Source organism: Psammomys obesus, unplaced genomic scaffold, assembly GCF_907164565.1.
Source record: "Psammomys obesus unplaced genomic scaffold, mPsaObe1.curated_primary_1811, whole genome shotgun sequence".
NCBI lineage: Eukaryota > Metazoa > Chordata > Mammalia > Rodentia > Muridae > Psammomys > Psammomys obesus.
This window is the reverse complement of record NW_026585504.1, coordinates 66,244,666-66,264,345: the sequence shown is the minus strand read 5'-3', so window position 1 is coordinate 66,264,345 and position 19,680 is coordinate 66,244,666. Positions and strand designations below refer to the sequence as shown.

Sequence of the window (19,680 nt, the reverse complement as noted above, 5' to 3'; positions counted from 1 at the left end):
ACAGACCAGCTCTCTCATTTCGTAGTTAAGAAACCCAAAGAGATGAAGGGGTTTGTGCAGATCATATAGTGGTATGGAGACGTTTTACTTGTAGTCCCCAAGTTTTACAGCTGTTCCTCATCTTTTCTTCTTACGAGGACTCATAGCAAGAGAGGGATAGGGCGAAGGAGCTTCTCTTTCCTTTTACTAGGGAGGCAAAGGGTGGAAGAGAGGAATGAATGACAGTGTGTTAAAAGCCTGGGTCTCCTGCAATCTAAGGCCTCCCACACTTGGATAGTGGAAACTGACCTTCCATCGATAACTTCAGGTTTCTTATTTACAAAAGCTGACGTCATTATCAATGTCTTAAGCAACACCACCACCAACACCCTGCCACACAGGCATGGTTACTGCTTGAGAGCCCATTTGGAGGCCTGTCTCATAAAGTGACTTTGCAGTCAGGTAGATCTGTTAAGTTGCATTTTCTCCTGCTGACTGTGCATCCTAGCTAACAGCCAAGGACTTTAAGGCTCAGTTTCTCCATATATAAAACTGCCACTGCAATACCAACTTTGTCAGTTCAATATGTGATTTCCTATGTGGTTTACAGTCCTACATAGAACATTTACCTGGGTAAGAGCCCAATCAATGGTAGTTATTATTACTCTCAATCTAATCATAATATTCCCCCTGGAAGAGCAGAGTTCCGTGGATAACTGGAAAAACCCAAGGGTTGGTGCTGTGTTCCCAGCCCCAGTCCAGCACAAACCTACAAGCCAAGGCAGCCAGTATTTGGCCATCCGTCCGTCCATCTGCATATCCCAGGGATGTACAAACAGAGAACAGTTCAGCCTCTCGGCCGCCTTCAATAGAGAAATGAGAAAGACGTTATTTGGGGAAACTGCTTTTCTACATCGGATTCTACGTTGATCTAAGTAAATAAACTCAAATACTTTTGAAGTTCCATCTTGATCTGTACAAAAGATCACTTGACCAATTTATTGATGCTTGAAAAAATAAAGAGGACTCTCAGAATTACCACAGGTTGATGGATTTAACATGTTGTTTGTGTGCCTGGGTGTGTGTGTGTGTGTAGGCCATAGGACATCCTTGCATGTTGTTCTCGGGGGCTGCCAGCTTTGTTTTGGAGACAGGGTCTCTCACTAGCCTGAAGCTCATTGATTTGTTTAGGCTGAGTGACCACTGAGCACAAGGCATCTGCCTGTCCCCATTTCCCCACTTCTGGGTTTATAAGTACATACCATATTTTTACATAGTTTCTGGAGACTGAATTCAAGATCTTTTACTTCCAAGGTAAGCACTTTACTGATTGAAAACCTCTATAATCCCCCACTCAAACATTTTGATGAAGAGCAAAATGCTTCAAGTCTAATGCCATACATCAAATGCAGTTCCCATTGGCATCTGCATTTTACCCTTTCAGGACAACTGAGGTGGTATCCTTGGAGTCATGGCAGAAAGGTCCCCTTCTCCTCCCCTCTTAGAAACCTAGAGCTACAGAAAGTGAGGAAATGGGAGCCGAGCATGATTATATGTACACCTGTCAATGCAGGTTCAAAGCCAGCTTGAGCTACATAGGGAATTTCAGGTTGACCAGTAGTACACAGAAAGACCCTGTCTCAAAAACAAACAAACAAACAAACAAACAAACAAACAAACAAACAGACAGACAAACTGATGTAGGAAAACGCTAAGCCAGGCATTAGGACCTTACCCAAAATGGGTTAGGCTGGCCTGATCTAAGGTCGTGAAAACCCTGGACACACACTGATGGGGTTTCTGGGTGTATGGGGACTCTCACTGTTCTTGGAGCCCAGTGACTGCGCAGTCTCCTGTGAATGAAAGGAATTTACTGACAAGCACACTCTCAGTGCCTGAGCTGGGTGAGAACTATGACGAATACCATGGGCTTACCTGCCCCAGAGCTTTGTAGGAAATGGAGAGACCATGTGGCTGGAATGAACTTTAGTCTGCAAAATGTTTGATTAAGTCCCTTTGATAGTTTTTCTGGTGAGGTTTTTTTTTTTTTTGTTGGTTTGCTTGTTTTTGTTTTTTGTCAACTTGACATAGATAGAATTATTTGGGAAAAGAGAAACTATGTCCATCAGATTGCTTGTAGACAGGTCTGTGGGGGCCTTTTCTTCGTTGGTGATTGACGTGGGAGGGCCCAGCCCACTGGGCAGGTGGTTCCCGCAGTGGCTATGGTATTGGCGTTTTATCACAGTAATAGAAGGAAAAGTAGGAAGTAGTCATTAATCTCGGTGTTTACCACGGTCTCAAACAAGCTTCATTAGGATGTTTTCTTTTTCAAGTGTACTGGGATACAAGTGTGAGTCATCCTACCTCTCTACATAAATCTTTGTGCACACCCAGCTGGTGGCTGTGGCTGTGTGTGCCTGTGTGTGTAAGCACTTTTTAAATTGCACAGTTGTGGATAGCTGGGGATCCTAGACATGACAGGAAAATGGAAAAAGGGGAACTGGAGATCTCCAACTCAGTGGGCTGTGGAATGCAGAGACATAAGCTTTGTTGGGTTGTTTGTTTGTTTGTTTTTTGAGACAAGGTTCCTCTGTGTAGCCTTGGCTGTCCTGGAACTCTCTCTGTAGACCAGGCTGGCCCCAAACTCATGGAGATCCACCTGCCTCTGCCTTGAGACATAAGCTTTTGAAGGTACAGAAGGTAACTTCTTTCTGATCATGAATATAAGTTGTAAAGAAAACACTGACTTTTTGGGATGGTGTAGACTTCACCAAGGAACCTGATTATAGCACCTTGTTATATCTGACCCCTCGATAGGATAAGACTTGATTCAATTCAAATTAATATAAAAAACAATTTCCTTCTATGTGTGGGGAATGGTAGAGAACACATAACAGCATATACTCTCAAGGTCATGACTAATGTTCATGGAGAGCTTAATACCAATGCTTCTACAAGATTTTTACAACTTTTGGGCTGAAGAGATGGCTCAGGCAGCAAAGTGCCAGCCTGCAAGCTTGAGAAGCAGAGTTAGGGTTCTCAAAGCCCATGTAAAAGCTGGACATGTATTTGCAACCTCAGTGCTGGGGGTTAGAGATAGGAAGATCTCTGGATCCCATTAGCCAGTGGGATCCAGGTTCAGTGAGATATCTTATCTCAAAAAGTAAGGTGTAAGGACTGGTGAGATGGCTCAGTGGCTCAGAGCCACTGTAGCTGCACTTCCAGAGGACCAGTGGGGTTGGAGCACCCACACGATGGCTCACAGTGGCCTGTAACTCCAGTCCCAGGAGTTCTGAAGCCCTCTTCTGGCTTTGGAGGACACTGTACACATGTGATACACAGACAGATGCAGGCAAAATACCCATACACAAAATAAAATAAAATAAAATAAAATAAAATAAAATAAAATAAAATAAAATAAAACAAAAGTTTAAAATTAAGGTGAAGAGAAACTGACATTGAATGTCAACCTTTACAACTATTAACTGTTTTCATCATGTATGAGACCTGCACGCCATGTGTTATATGTGTTCACACCTGCCTCAGTTTACAGAGAAGACAGAACCCCGGTAACTTAGTCAGGTCTTGGCCGCTGATAGTGGTAGAGTCAGATTTTCAGGTGCCAATTTTCTACTTGCCTCATATCAGCAGTGAAGGCATTGTGTACCTAAGTGTGGGTTACTACATTTATTCTCAGAAGAGAGGTCTAGGGGCAGGGGCAGGGGACTGGGGGAGGCATTTGGATCTTGCTGAGTGCCAGGACTACCTTGAAATGACAGCACTAACTTGGCTGTCAGAAATTCTTCCCATTTGTTTGAGCATGTTACTGACGCAAGCTAGAGAGGAGCTAAGCAAGTCAGCCTTGCTAACCAAACAAACAGTGTCAGCTCAGGGACACCGTGGGTCGACCGGAGTCAGGGTGTACTCCAAAATCCCTCGGAGACTGGTGTGCTCCCACGCAATCTAATTGGAGTGATGGACGGGATGAGCTTGTCACTCAAATGGAAATGTCTCTGTGCACTCCGACGCCTGCTCTTGCTTTCTAAGCCCCTAGGAATTTATAAATCCAGTTCCAGTGAATAATAAAAATGACTTGTAGCTGAAGTCTCTCTCGCACTGTGCTGAAGCCACTTGGATGCATGAGTAAATAAATCCTTGTTCAAAGCTCACTGGAGTTTCCAGAAAACATTCTCTGCAGCAGCTGGGCCTCTGCAGCCAATGAGTTCTGAGAGTTCAGTACTGAGAAGAATATTAACTCTTTAGGAGGCAGTTGCACAGGCAATTCCCCACATGGTGGGCAGCTGCTGCACACACAGATGTGGAGATTTTTCGCATGTAATTAGAGCTCCATAAATATTAAGTTAATAAATGGCAGAGAATAGAATGCCTGGTGAGTCTGCAAATATCTGCTTAAATCAGTTTTAATGACTTTTGCATTACGATGGCTATAATAGAAAATAATCTCATGCCATTATAATTGTGAGAGGGAAGTGAGAATTGTAAAAAACTGAGTGAAGAATCATGGACCTTAAATCCTGGTACCGAGGATGGCTGATTCAATGAGGAAGTTGGGGAATGGTGGAGAGGGTGGTGGGATGTGAAACTGGATAGAACTGGATAGTGCCACTTTGAAAAACACATTTTAATGTGAAATATTTTAAGTATAGAAATTATAAGCAATAACACAATAAGTCCTCATATACATACAATCTGAGTTTATAAAATTCTAACATATCCTAACATAACTCTTATCTCTCTCTATAAACCTTTATCTACTCATATATGTATCTGTCATCAATCATCTATCATTTATCTATGACCTCTTTATAACCTATCTATATATCATTCACAATCTATTGATATAGTAATCTATCTATATTTATTCCCCCCCCTCACTCCTCCTTATCTCCTTCCTTTTTATCCATCTCTGTCTTATTTTGAGGGTTTTGAGACAGGATCTTGCTATTTATCTCAGGCTTGCCTGAAACTCACTATGTAACCCAGGCTGGCCTCAAACTCTTGAACTGCCTGCCTCCTGACTCAGAATGGTGGGGTTACAGGCTGGGCCTCTGTACTCAGCTTTATTATGTATTTTTATTAGGTACTGCCAAAACACATCTTTGGTTTCCTAAGGTTCGTTGTTTGGTTGGTTGGTTTTGATTTTTCAAGACAGGGTCTCTCTGTGTAGCCCTGGCTGTCCTGGAGCTCACTTTGTAGACCAGGCTGGCCTCACACTCCCAGTTCTGCCTGCCTCTACCTGAGGTATTAAGGTATTAAAGGTGAACCCCACCATACCCAGCTTCTTCCTAAGGCTCTTAATTGAGGATTGGTGAATAAAAACATGTCAACACATTGGAATATTTGCAGTTTTTAAAAAGTCACTTATTGAGATGGCTTTATTGGTCTGGGGAGGTGGTCCGGTGGTTAAAATGCTTGTCACACAAATGTGAGGACGACAGTTTCTGTCCTCAGAACCCACACCAGAGCCAGGCAGGCAAGGTGGCCTGCCTGTAGTCCTTGTACTAGGGAGGTGGGGGCAGGGTACATGTGGGGCAAGCTGTGTGGACCGGTTGACACAGGCAAACTTAAAAGTTCAGCCTGAGCCCCTGCCTCCGGGAAACAAGGTAGTGAGCGACAGAGGCAGACGCTTGATGCTATGCTCCACGTGTATGTCCACACACTTGCACACAAGCATATAAACATGCATGCCACACACATGCACACGGACGGAGATAGTGCTTATTTAGTCTGTAAATTCTCAGGATACGAGGCCATGTGTGTAACAGATTTCAATTTTGTTAAACATAGCTATGCAAAGTTTTTAAATGAAAGAAGACAGTAACAGTGGTTACTATCATTGGATGGAATAAATGATTGGTGTGTTTGTTTTCATTTTTATATATTTTTGCATTTCTATAGTCTCTTCAAAATTAGTTCATATTTTTGAAAAATATTATTATTTTTTCCATATCAAAGAGAAAAGCATGTGTGTGTTTGGTTATGTAAACTGCTAGCAATGAGGATGACATTTAGACTTCAGTGTAGAATGCAAAGAAGTGCCAGTGTGATCCAGGAAGAGAGAGGTTTCACCTGAGTTAACGCAGGGCAGGCCTGGGAATTGTCCCATCTTTTCTCTTGTAGAATGGCTCACTCTTTTGGGATGATTTTTGGTAGGTTTTTACATCTCCTACCTACATCTAAAGTCCCTGGCCTGTCGTCTCCTGTCCCTTTCCCCCGGGGGAATGGCCGCTTCGGAGTTGGCCTCCCATCAGCACGGCGCCCAGCAGCCCAAGGCTCCGTGACTGCGTGCTGGCTGAGTGAAAGCGGCAGTACTCACGGTGTAGACTGGGAAGAGTTCCGGGTCATTCAGGTCCCACATGTTGACGTGGGAGCCAATCTGGACTCCTGGAAACCCTAGTTTCTTCACACAACGCTCCATTTCCTCGACGGCCAGCTCCGGCGCTTGCATAGGCAACGTCCCCAAACCCACAAACCTTCGAGGGTGTCTGGCAACAGTGGCAGCTAGGTCATTGTTTAAAAACTGGCACAGCTCCAAAGTATCCTTAGGTTTGGCCTGGTGAAAAGACGAAAGGTTTTATGGCAGTCAAAACCTGCGTGGTGAGACATTCGTTCCAACCACCATTGCCTCTTGGCTGAACATGGTGACCCTTCTCAATGATTTTACGCCGTAGGAAGCTGAGGCATGGACTGAAAAGGGTACTGGCTGCAGGTGACCCGGAGTCTGTGAAAGCAGAGAACTGCTGGCGCACTGCTGCTTACTTGGGACGGCGCTCAGAAGCTGTCTCTGGGCCGATGTGCTGACCCTGGGCTGCTCCAGCTTACACGTGGAACGAGAATGGCTACTACCAGCAGCAGACAGACCTTGAAGGCCTCCCTAAGTCTGAAGCTGCCGTCAAGGTGTCTGTCTTGGCTCCTTGAAGGATACCAGCCCTACTTCGTTATGGGTCCTATCCTCATCTTTCCTCTCCTCGGCTCTGACACTGAAGCAGGTGGCTTGACTTTTCTTCCCCCAAGAATCACCCTTTTGCTAGGACAGTGATCCCCTATTTCCAGCTTCTACAGTTCTAGGGTTACAGACGTGGCCATGCTTAGCCTTTTAAAGCAGGTTCTGGCATCAAAACTCTGGTCCTCACCCTTGAGCAGCCGCTGATCCATCTTATCCACTGAACCACCTCTCTAGCTCCTGTACCCACTTCTTTATGTGGCTCTGGGAATTGAACTCGGGTCTTTGGGCTTGCAAAACAAGCACTGAATCTCTCCAGAGCCATCCTGAGTTCTCAGGACATTTTATTTTACACAGTGATCTAGTCAGAAGCAGAGAGCACTGACCCTCCTGCTGAACTTTGAGAATACAGGCAGGGAAGGAAAGTGTGGAGACTGGGTTGTGGTCGCACGGCTTCTAAATCACGCTTCGACCACAGCAGCTACGAGGCTTGCGCGTTCTTGGCTCTGTCCCGAGAGTCCTCCACGGTCTCAGAATCAGTCCTGCAACATTAGTGCTTGCGGACTGTTGACTTGTGGAAAGCAGTCTTCCTCAGGAGGCGGAGGATAGCTGGCCGTTCTAACCGTTTCACAGCTCTTACCTCAGCCATCTGGCAAGGCAGCGCAGGTGTGAGTCCAGGCAGGTAAGCGCTGGTGGGGAGTCCTCTACAACTGAACTGTGTGGTGACTAGTCCTTCACCGCTGTCCTGAAGGAAGGACGTGGCTGAGAAGGCAGTCTGGGGAGAACGTGCTACTGACCTCCTAAGGAACTGCTGGAGCTGGAATGTGGCCGAGAGGACAGAGTGCCTGCCTAGCATGTAAGAAGCCCTGGGTTCTAGCCCAGCACTGCATAAGCTGGGCATAATGAAGCCCACTTGTTGGCTTCTCCATGGTAGCAGCTTCTACGCGAACCTGCCATCTCTTCCTCACCGCTCCCCCATCAAGCGCCATCCCTCTCTCTCATCCTCAGCCCCTCAGAAAGGAGGTTAGACAACATTGGATCACTCAAGAAGAATGACCTGACTCTATTTGCCAAGAAATTCTTCTCCTCTTCTAGCACTTGGGAGGAGAGGGACAAGGGGATCAGAAGTTCTAGGTTCTCCTCAGCTACAAAGCAAGTCTGAAGCCATCCTGGGCTACAGGACATCTTGTTTCAAAAACAAAAGACCAGACAAACAAATAGGACAGTTAGGGAGGTGATTGGTGGGACTGTTTTCAAGGTTTAAGCCCTCTGTCACTTTCAGATGAGCTAGACATAAGCTAGAAATGGCCAGGGAGATCGTTGGAGGTGTCACACTCACCCAGTAGCTAAACATAACAGGAACCGTGGAAAGAGCTTGTGCTGTCACTCCTGGGGCACAAAGAAAGACAGACTTGTCAGTAGAAGAGCCTTTCCCAGGGCAAGGAGCCTGGCAGCGTCTACCCCAACCTGCCCTCTCTCCCTCACCATTTCTCCTCAAGCCGTCTCCTCCCTCTCCTTCTCCCCCATCATTAGCTCTACAGAGAGGACGTTAGACAAAATTGGACCATTCAAGAAAAATGGCCTGACTCTTTTTGCCAATTTCTTCTACCCTCTTTGTGGCAAAACTTTGTTTAGGCACGGTACTTCTCCACCATTAAAAAAAAAAAAGTAGCATATGTTGGTTTTACACAGTAACAAATTTCATTATGACACTTTCATGCCTGTATATAATGTCCTTTGATCATAGTCATCCCATTCTCACTCTTCCTGGTCCCTTCCCATTCCTGTTCGTCCCTTTCCTCTTCCCAGATAGCTTCCCCCCCAGTTTTGTGTTATTTTCCCTCATCTTTTTTCTGGTCTTCATTTTCCCCCTCAGAGTTTTCTGTTGTAGGTCAGACATGACAAATATATCTCTCAAGTCCTTTGAGTCAGCTCCTGAATCGGCCTGGATAAAGTCTCATGGTCTGCAGTCCCCAGAGCTTAGCTCCAGAGTCTAGGATCCAGGAATCTCAAAGTCTGTGATCTGGGTATCATTGTGGGAAGCAAATGAGTTAATTTGTGTCAGGTTTTTAGAACTATGTGCAGGGGCAAAGACAATACTCAGTGAAAGTGGGTCATGACTGTTGCCTCAAAGACAACAATTGGGATAACCATACAAAAATAAACAAAATGGTATGTCATCAAAATGATAATAGTGCAGGCCTGAATGAAAAATATTTAGGTGACAAAATTGCACTACTATCATTTTGATGACATAGCATTTTGTTTTAAACTAATTTAAAGCTTTCAAATCCACGTTCTAAAAGCTTTGGCTTGGGACGGCCCTCTTTCCTCTTCGGAAGCTGTAACAGCATGGCTGGCAGGGAAAAGGGAATCAGAAGTGGCCATCCCATAAATCATATCAAGGGACCACCGGCTTTAAGAGCAGGTGTTACTCTCCGTCAGACGGAAACATTGGGGGCATTTGACATGTACGTACCTTTCTGGTTCATTTCTCTGATGCGAACTTCCGGGTCCCAGCAGTTCTGCTGGACCACTCTGAAGACTTTCCCGTCCTTCATCATCTTCGCCTCTCCCTGAGTCAGAAAAGCCACGTCAGCAGAGGCAGCGTGTTTGGAAAGTCCTGTGCTCCTGAGTGAACACTCAGGTGGCTGGCAAGCACACGCATGTGGTGTGTGCAGAGTCAGCCCCACCTAGCCTTCCTTTGGTGCTGTCCACCTTGGCTTTTGTTTTTTGTTTTTGAGACCCTGGCCCCCACTGGTCTGGAACTCACAAAGTAGCCTAAGCCAGCCAGTCAGAGAGCCTCAGGGGCCCAGGGTCTACTTTCTCAGTGCTGGGATTACAAGCACTCATCACCGTCTTTTTTTTTTTTTTTCTTCTTCTTTATTTACTTTGTATCCCCCTTCTAGTTTCTCCCTCCTCCCCTTTTTTTTTTTTTTTTTTTTTTTTTTAAGCATGGGTACTAGGGAATCGAACTCAGTTCCTTACACTTGCAGGACAAAGACTTCACTGATGGGACCATCTTCCCAACCTGGATTAATGTTCCTGAATGCTTTGGACCATGTCTCCCTCCTCAGACAGTTTTAGGGCTTTTTCCTTAATCAGTGTGGAGATAAAAATCCGATAGCTTAATGGGGCTCAGCTTTTCCACCTCCTGTCGTTCATGTGTGATATTGAAGGGTTGTGCCTTGTGGGATTGGCAGCTGAACACAGAGACAGTCCTTTGTGCCTGTGTGACTGAGAATGGCTGATCCATCTTCTTGTTGATTTGAACTACTGACTGTGAGACACAGGAGAGTGACTTGTGTCTACAAAATGTACCCGCAATACACTAGGACTAGGAAGGACCTTTGGGATAGACCATACTCTGGTTTTCTAGGGAAGCAGTATGTGGGCAGGGAAAAGTAACTTTGTGTAACAGTGCAGGGCCAGCTGATTCAACTTCTTTATCTTCTGATTTCTCCTAACCAATCTCCTAATTTGTTCAGTCCTAATATACTGTAGTAACCCACAGAGAGGGCCAAGTCACTTCCTTTGGGTAGAGCCGTATATGCTAAAATTGGTTCCAGGGCAGATACAACAAAAAGCTAAAAAGAAGCTAAAAAAAAAAAAAAAAAAAATTAAAAAAAAAAAGCTAAAAAGAGATTTTGTAGTGGAGTTTCAATTCTGGTTTTTATTTCATAGATTCTTCTGTTTGAAGCCGCTCCAGTGTTTCCTACTATTTCTGAGAAACTGCAAGCCTACTTCATTGCCTAATACAAGATTAATGCAAGGTGGAAGAACTGATTTCTCGGATGCCCAGCCTACAAGAGGCTAAGCCAGGCACATCATCCCTGGGTACCCCTTAGTACATGCTGGCAGAAACTCACCTTGCCTTGCTGTTGGAGCTGCACCCAGCCTCCGTAGCCGAACCTCTGCAGCAAGGAAAAGCAGTCAGACTTAATCAGTAGAGAAGAGTGGCCTGCAGCCAGGTGTGTCCATCAGGTGCAGGCCCCCAAACCCTGTCCTATCAGGTGCCTTCTTCCTATGTGTTCCCTCCTCCATACCTGCACACTATTTTCATCAAATCAACTTGCCTTTAAATTGATATATTTATAGAGAAGGAAAACCCCTATATCTGGGCTGGGGATGTAGTTCAGTTGGTAGGGTGCTTGCGTAGCATGCACCAAGCTCTGGGCTCCACCCCCAGCACTGAATAAATTGTGCAAGGTGGCTCACATCTGTAATCACAGGATGTAGGAGGTGGAGGCAGGAGAATCTAGAGTTCAAGGTCATTCCTGCTGACATAGTGAGTTTGAGACTAGCTTGGGTTACATAAGTCCCTGTCACAAAACTTTGAAGAGAGGTGGAGGAAGAGACTAGTTTTGTTGTTTGAGATGTTTTTCCTCAAACTATTGGTTGAGCCCACCATCCTGTCTCAGTCTCCTAAGAGACTTGAGATCATAGGTATAGGCTACCTTGTCCTACTATTAAATGATATTTTAACTTCTTGGGGACTTCACAGCTTCCTCATATGCCCAATAGAACTTCTGAGTAATGGGGGGGGGATCTGTTTTCCTAGAATAGTAGTATAGAGTCAAGTTATGGGGTGAGAAGATAGCTCAGCTGGTGAGATAAGCCAGAGGACCTGAGTTTGAGCCTGAGAGCTCGTGTAAAAAAGCTGTGTCCCAAGGCACATATTTGGAATCCCAGTAGACCAGCCTGAAGCAGCTTTCACCATAGACTTTGCCGTATCACCATTGCCAAAACTTACCTCATTAACCAACCCAAAGCGTTTTCCTCCATGGCTTCCTAAGCCAAGATCATCTTATTGGTAACTGTGGACATGAGTGCTGATCCCCTAGAAACCATTGAACTCTGTTCCCATCAGTCTGTTGTCTTTCTACATCCACCTGGGCAGTGGTGACACACCCTTAATCCCAGCACTGAGGAGGCAGAGGCAGGTGGATCTCTGAGTTTGAGGCCAGCCTGGTCTACAGAGTGATTTCCAGGCCAGCCAGGGCTGCATGGAAAAACTCTTCTCAACAACAACAACAACAAAAATGCATTATGTGCTTATGTAGGTGTACACGTGTCTAGGTGCACACGTAGATGGAGGCCAGAAAAATCCTTAGCTGTTGCCCCTCAGGGACCATCCACCTCAACTTTTGAGACAGAATTTCCGCTAAACAATGAGCCCCAGGGATCCCCCCTCCCTAGTTCAAGAATTACAGGATTGCTCGCTCTTTCTTGTTCTCTCTCTCTCTCTCTTTCGACAGGGTTTCTTTGTGTAGCCTTGGTTGTCCTGGACTTGCTTTGTAGACTAGGCTGGTCTCGAACTCACAGAGATCTGCCTGCCTTTAGCTCCCTGAATACTGGGATTACAGGTGTGTGCCACCGTGCCAGCACACGATTGCTTTTTAATGTTGATTATGAAGATCTAATTCAGGCCTTCCCACTTATAAGGTAACTGACTCTTCATCCCCTCAACCACTGGAATTTTCTTTCCTAAGAATCCTGTTTGAAGTCACCACCAGCAAGTGAAAACAAGAGAGCTGTCAAATGCTGCCTCTTTATAACTATTAGTTAATCATCATCCCACACGTGTTGACTCTGCTCCTTTCTTCCTTCATTGCACAAGGCATGAGAGGGTGTGGGGGCATGTCTATTAATATTTAAGAAGAAAAAGCAGGCTTGAAAGGAGATATTATTTTTCAAAGACACTTAAAATTCTCAGACAAAATAGTACTGCCTTATTCTTTTCACTATTCTGTTGGGGAGTTTGGAGAAATTGTGAGAAAAAATCAGAGACAGGTGTTTTCAAATATTTTCCCTTTCTAAGAAATGATCTGAAGACAAAGACGCTCTGCTACAGTTAATGCTACTTTAACACCTACCCTCCGGGGCAGCTGCAGCAGCTCAGGAGGTAGAGTGCTTGCCTAGCAGTCACGAAGACCTGGGCTCCACCTCCTGCTCCACATAGACCAGACATGTTGGTGGCACCTATGGTTCCAGAACGAGAGAGGTGGAGGCAGGAGAGGAGTTACCCTCAGCTACGTAGCAAGTTCAGCGCCATTCTAGGATATGTGAGATGCTGTCTCAACAAACAAACAATATATGGAAAAACCCTCAAGCCCCACTCCTTCTACTCCGGCAACATGGCCTAGAAATAATATTCCAACATCACATAACTATCCCACCCTCAGGGCACCATGGCCATTGGAGTATAGTATGTCCACATCGGCTAACCCCCGCTCCCAGAGGGACGTCTGCTGTGTTAAAGAGCCGATTGCTTGAGCTGTGGCTGCTTGTGATCCCACGATGAAGGATGAAGCTCCCCGTGTGCTGACCATGCATGGGAGGAGTCGGGGAGGGGGGAGGAACTTGGTGTCCAGGGGAACCCGGGGGGGGGGGGGGCGGGAGGAGTGGTGATATGTCTTGGGCCAGATTTCTCCATTGGATGGGGTGAGACTGCTCTAGGGGGCAGGGGACCCATAAAGCTCTGGATTCATTTCTGAATCCTCAGTGCCTCACCTGCGCATCTGGGTTAATCATATAGATGTTAACCGCATAAGTTGTGCCGTTTAATACAGATGGCGTCATGTGTCTGTCCTTCTGGGTGTGTGCTCATGTATGAGTATACATGTGTGAGAGGGCATGTGCATACGCAGTGCTGTTACTCAGGTTCCATTTTGTTTTCTGAGGCAGGGTCTCCTTTCTGTCTGGGGCTCCCCAGTTAGGCCAAGCTGCCTGGCCAAGAAAGCCCGGCGTCAGTCTGTCTCTGTCTTCCTGCTGCTGGGTTAGACACAGATGCCGCCACACCTGGCTTCCTACAGAGGGTCTGGACTGAGCGCAGGCCCTCACCAGAGGTGCCCATTCGATCTTTTTTTTTTTTTTTTTTTTTTTTTTTTTTTTTTTTAAATCTCCAGAGGTATAAAGTGTTCTGATTCTTACTGTTGCCCCTATTCTTATGAAAAGTCTGCCTGCAGCATATGAGACATCAAGGTAGGAAGCCTGGATACTGGAACTAAATACTTCTCCTCTCTCAGTGGAATTGATGAGAGGAGAGGGACATAGTAAAAAAAAGCCACCAAGAGTGTGCTTAGGAAGTTCCCAGAATGCACATCTCTGGACCCCAAATTCTTTCTCTCTCAGTTTTTCAAGCAGTTTAAACATGGCCTTTTAGGGTCCAGCAGGTGAGGTGCTTGGGAACTGTCAGTTATAGGTGTCCAGTTCTTGGCTTCAGCTGGAGATAAACTTGAGGGATGGTGGTTAGGAGGCAAAGGAGAGAGGTAAGAATGTGACAGTCTACCCTGGAAAGCTTTCTCCTCCCTGCAAAGAGAAGGCTTTGTTTTAGACTCCTCTGGGTGTTCAGGATGGAGAGCAGGAGGGTGTTCATTCTGAGAGCTTCCTAGCTCAGACAACATTTTACTGGGGCCTTGTGAGAAAATGAACATTCTTCCCAAGGAGGCCAGAGGGTGTGTTCCCCAGAGACAGTGGGCATTGACTTAAACTGTCAGGAGTGAGTGCTGGAGGTTGGCTTTAAGTTCAAGTCCCACAGTAAGAATACAACAGGGGGCGGCTGAGGAGGTCATGCATATCTGTAATGCAGCACTCAGGAAGTAGAGGCAGGAGAAGCATGAGTTGGAGACCAACTCAGTTACATAATGAGACCCTGTCTGGGAGAGGTGGTGGAGGGGGATGGCGGAAAAAGAAAGGGTGTGGTGGGGTGAGGGAGAGAGAGAGGGAGAGAGAGAGAGAGATAGAGAGAGAGAGAGAAGAAAAGAATGAATGAAAAATCAGATTCCTTGTTCAGGATGCCTATATGACTAGAACTGAAAATTCCTCTCTGATTTGTTATGTCCTGGTCTCTTTGGGATACTCTGACACAATACCATCCACTGGAGGCTCATAAGCATAGACACTTATTTCTTGTAGTTTCAGAAAGCTGGGACATCCAAGATGAAGGAGATGGCTGATTCGCACTCTGGCCTGGGGGGCTGTTTCTGCTTCCTGTGGAGCCTCACATCGAGAATCACAGCTCCTCCTGGTGTAATTGCTTCCTGGAGCTCCTCCTGTGTGTACTCTTGGGTTTCAACATGAATTTTGAGAGGACATAACATTTAGAGCACAGAGCTTTCTCAACTCTTTCAGGATTCCCATGTAGGCAAAGAGGTGGAGACCATGGAGCTTGGAGCCCTTCTGGTGTGGCATTCTCTAGGTGGGTGGATCATGCTGGCCACTCTCTCAAGAGCACAGATGGGAAGGGTCTTCGAGAACTCCTCCTTAAACTGTGGGCCATGATCTCACCTGGTGGACTCTTACTGGCTGTTGTGAAAAATTTGGCAACAGCAAAACATGCAATGATTAAAAATGACACATGTAATGAATGCAAGGAGGCTCTGGTGGTAAGTGCCATGTCGTATTGTGCAACTTCTCTGAAGCCTTGGCTCTGAGCACACAATCTGTGCACTTTGCACCGTGCAGGCTGCCACACTGCAGCGCCAGGGACACCGCCTGAAACACCTCTGCTGAGACTCGAGATTGCTGTAGACAGTGAATTGCAGCGATTACTGTACATAGAGTTTCTGGCTCTTAGAGAAACATAATGGATTCATTATGGAAAACAAAGACTTTCAATACTTTCCTGTCACCATCCCTCAGCTTGTAAGTATTCTATTGGTATATTTTTGGATTGTACTATGTTAGGATGTTTGTTTTAAATAGTGCTATCCCAGGGCTGGGAATGTAGCTCAGTCTGTAGAGTGCTTGCCTTGCGTTACAAAATTCTGGGTTTGATCCCCAGGACCATATAAATAGACATAGTGGCTTATGCCTCAAGTCTCAGCACTCAAGAGGCAACAGCAGAAGAGTCAAGGGTTCAAGGTCATCCCTGGTTGCACAGAGGCCGGCCAACCTGGGCTATATGAGACCCTGTCTCAAACAAACAAACAAACAAGTGAAAACCATTTGCTGTTTGTTTTGCTGGCTTGAATTTCATAAAATGGCTCAAAGAATTTTAGCTTGGGATTAGGACAGAATTCTCAGTATTTTGTGGAATGGCCCTGAAAATCCTGTCCTGTACCACATAACTGTGTGACTCAGCATTCTCAGCACTGACCGTTGTGTAAACAAAATCCCCAGCAATTCTGAAAAGCATTGAAAATGTTCTGTGTCCTGCAGTGTCAAATATTCACCCAAGATTTCATTTTTTGATATGAAAACAAACATGTCCATCTCATTAGTATAAAAATTTACCTTTTATCCTTAATACATATTAAAGAATTGTTTTAAAGTAAGTTTCAGTGCATGTTTGATTTACTCACCTGTCTTATACACTGGGACACCTCAGATGACATAAACATTTCTCAGTAAAAAGGAGTCCTGAGGGGGAACCCTTGAGAAGCTTCAGGCAGAGGCCACCATGGGAGCCCTGGGAATTTCATGTGGCTTTTTGTTTGATTGCTTCATGAGGTTCAAACAAAATGAAAGCCTGTGGCTTTGGAGTTAAGACTCATTGCTTCTATTAGATCAAGGGATGTCATGAATTGGTGTGTCTCTCTGTATGTTCTCCTAAAACTGTCAGGTTAGGGAGTATATGCATTTCGTACATAATTTATCCATCGTGGTATTCATCAGATAACTCCTCTAAGCCTGGGGAGGAAAACACTGTTGTAAAAAGAAAGACACTGCCAGTGGCCTCCGCAATGCCGGGCTGCGATGTTCCTTTCAGAAAATCATTAACAGCACGAAGTGTTGTTCACAGTTTTATAAGGTGTGGCCAGGACAAGCAGTTCCCAAGCAGACAGCCCGCCGCAGGCTGTGAGGTCAGCAGGGCTCTCCTTCCCCACTGGCCATGCTGGGACAGCTTTCGGAGGCTGCTCAGTACTAGGCTCACATTTCAACCTGTTATTTCTACCTCCCAGCTCACTCATCGACGGACAAAGAAATGTCTGAGATCAAAAGTGTTTTGTTAGAGGCAGTCCCTGTTCCCATTACTACGGAACCCACTTGGACACTGAACTGCCATGGGCTACATCTGTGCAGGGGTCCTAGGTTATCTCCACGCATGGTCCTTGGTTGAGTATCAGTCTGCTCTTTAGTCACCTCCCCCTGAGGGGGGAGCAGCCTTACCAGGCCACAGAAGAAGACAATGCAGCCAGTCCTGATGAGACCTAATTAACTAGGGTCAGAAGGAAGGAAAAGAAGACCTCCCCTATCAGTGGACTTGGGTAGGGGCATGCATGCAGAGGGTGGAGGAAGGGAGGGATTGGGATGGGAGGAGGGAGGGAACCACAGGGGGGATACAAAGTGAATAAAGTGAAATTAATAAAGAATTAAAAAAATAAAGTGTTTTGTTCTGTTTTCCTTTGAGACAAGGTCTCATATAAGCCAATATGGCCTTAAACTCTAATATCACGGAGGATGACCTTGAACATCTGATCCTTCTGCTTCCACTTCCTGAAGGCTGGGATGGCAGGCATGGACCCGTGTATGCAGTGCTGGAGACTGAACCCAGGGCCTCCATAATGCAGCAAGCACTCTATCACCTACGCACTCCGTTACCCTAAGCCTGAGCTTAGCATTTTTATGAGATAATAGTGAGAAGAAAATTGGCTTGCACAATGAACCACTCTTTCATTAGAGTCTGAGTTAATTCATTTCTTTCCACCTTCGGTAAGGTAAACTACTAGTAATATGAAAGTACTCCAGAGTATGACAGACTGGGTAAAACCAGATACTGACCTAAATTGACTTCTAGGTAGTTACAAGTTTCCTCAATTTCCCACCTTCCCTTTTCAGTACCCCCTCCCTCTTTCCCTTCCTCCTTTCCTCCTTCCCTTCCTACTTTCCTTCCTTCCTTTATTGTCTGGAATTCACCATGTAATTATCTTCCTCAGCCTACCCACACCAACTCTCAAAGATTTTAAGGAAGGGGACTGAAGAGGAAACTCAGAGGTTTAGGGTGTATGTTGCTCTTCCCGAAGACCTGAGTTCTGTTCCCAGCACGTAACTCTAGCTTAAGAATTCTGATGTCTCTGGCCTCTGTGAGAATGCTCTTGGCTTACAAATCACACACACACACACACACACACACACACACACACACACACTCACACACACACACACTCACACACTCTTTAAATAAGTCTTTGAGGGAAGTTTCCATTCTTAGGTCGACAGAGACTACTTTTCCCTCTCAGTGCTCCAGATGGAAGCCAGGGCTTCACACATGCTAGGCAAACACTCCATCACTGAGCCATGCCCACAGGTCCACCCCACCTTATTTTCTTTTTACAGAGAACACTCTTTAGAGACACCATTGCACAAAGATTTCACGTCATCGATTCAAGGGATTTCTAAGATACCTGCTTCCCAGGTCTCCCTAACAAGGGTTCACAGCTTAAAGATCAAACAGGAAAGGCTTCAGACAGAGTTCTAAAATAGATTGGAAAGACATTTCACAAAGCTATCTCCTGGCATTGCTAGAACCTATTTTAAACATTTTGGAAACCGACCACATTCTATTTTTTAATGGTCTTTTAGTTGCATCCATGACTTTCGATCCTGTGGTTGGCAGGTGCTGAACATACTATTTAAAAGGCAGCAGAACTGCTTGACATAAATTGTCCAGGGATTTGAAAGGATGTGTCAGATGAGGGGAAAAGAAAAGCTTCAAGAAGACCCTTATTTCTTTGTTCCAGTGGTCTATTGAAATGAACATAAAAGTCATCTTTAAATAGTAGAAAATTAGAGCTATCAAGTAATTTAAAAATCACTTCCCCAAGAACGAGGACGAATGACCCCATCCAGGTCTATCTCCAAAGAGGTGAGAGAGCTAGAAACAGAAGTGCTGGGAGACCCTGAAAGAGGTCCAGGAAGAACCCAGCTCATTCGTTACCATTACCTTTTCCAGGTCAGGCCATTCCTTTGGTAGAATGTGAGTGTGGATGTCAATTTTCATCTCCACAGGACCAGAGAAGACACGTGTGTATACAAAAAGGGAAATTCTGATATCAGAAAGCCATGAAAATCAGAGTTCATTGACGTCCTCCGTCCCTTTATGTCTACATTCAGGTACCAGTCAGGAGGCCTGGCCAGCCCAGGTTTGGTCCAGGCCAGCTGCCCTATTAAAGTTCAAGATTCTGTTTATCCACTTGGCTTTGTGTCAATACTCTTTGGTAACTAGGACTCAGCACAAAATTAAAAAGGAAAAAAAAAAAAAAAAAACAACCCAACGTGAAAACATGAATGTACTCAACTTCTGAGGTCAAAAGTTCATCACGCTGCCTTGACCCAACAGTAGCTCAAACCTTGACTGATTTGGAGACGGGGATGTAGCTGAGTTGGCAGAAGGCTTGCCTAACGTGAAGGAAGTCCTGGGCTCCATTCACGCACGGTGCCACTGAAGCCAGGCATGGTGGTGCGTGCTTCTAATCATGGCACTTAGGAAATGGAGGCAGGCAGATCCATAGTTCAAGGTCACTCTTGGCTTCAGAGCAAGTTCAAGGCTGGCCTAGTATTATGAGACTATGCATCCGGGAAAAAGATTGACTAATTTTGTATTTTAATATTAAAAATGTATTAAGATACATTCTTTTAAAAATCAACTAGCATGTGTTTAGACATAAAATAATTCAGGGGAGTTTTAAAGAAAAATTATATATCCCATATATATATGTATATATATCCCAAATATATATGTGTATTCCAAAAGTAACTTACTTTATTGCCTTTTGGGTTTTATTTTTTATTCA

At 45.2% G+C, this 19,680-nt stretch overlaps 1 protein-coding gene across 3 annotated transcripts in view; it reads right to left on the bottom strand.

Annotated features, from left to right (window-relative positions):
• Positions 1 to 18,972, bottom strand: part of Acmsd (aminocarboxymuconate semialdehyde decarboxylase) — a 33,339-nt gene extending 14,367 nt beyond the window's left edge. The window contains exons 1-7 of one of the 3 annotated variants that reach the window (XM_055602042.1): positions 18,831 to 18,972; positions 10,813 to 10,857; positions 9,423 to 9,519; positions 8,283 to 8,332; positions 7,584 to 7,688; positions 6,317 to 6,553; positions 749 to 842 (exon numbers count right to left, since the gene is read on the bottom strand). In XM_055602042.1, coding sequence (XP_055458017.1) covers positions 749 to 842; positions 6,317 to 6,553; positions 7,584 to 7,688; positions 8,283 to 8,332; positions 9,423 to 9,519; positions 10,813 to 10,857; positions 18,831 to 18,887 — 685 coding nt within the window. In that variant the 5' untranslated portion in view covers positions 18,888 to 18,972. Of the gene's footprint in view, positions 1 to 748; positions 843 to 6,316; positions 6,554 to 7,583; positions 7,689 to 8,282; positions 8,333 to 9,422; positions 9,520 to 10,812; positions 10,858 to 12,819; positions 13,093 to 18,830 lie in introns of those variants that run through there. The other 2 variants (XM_055602052.1, XM_055602047.1) reach the window with 2 other exon arrangements.
• Between the last annotated feature and the right edge of the window lie 708 nt (positions 18,973 to 19,680).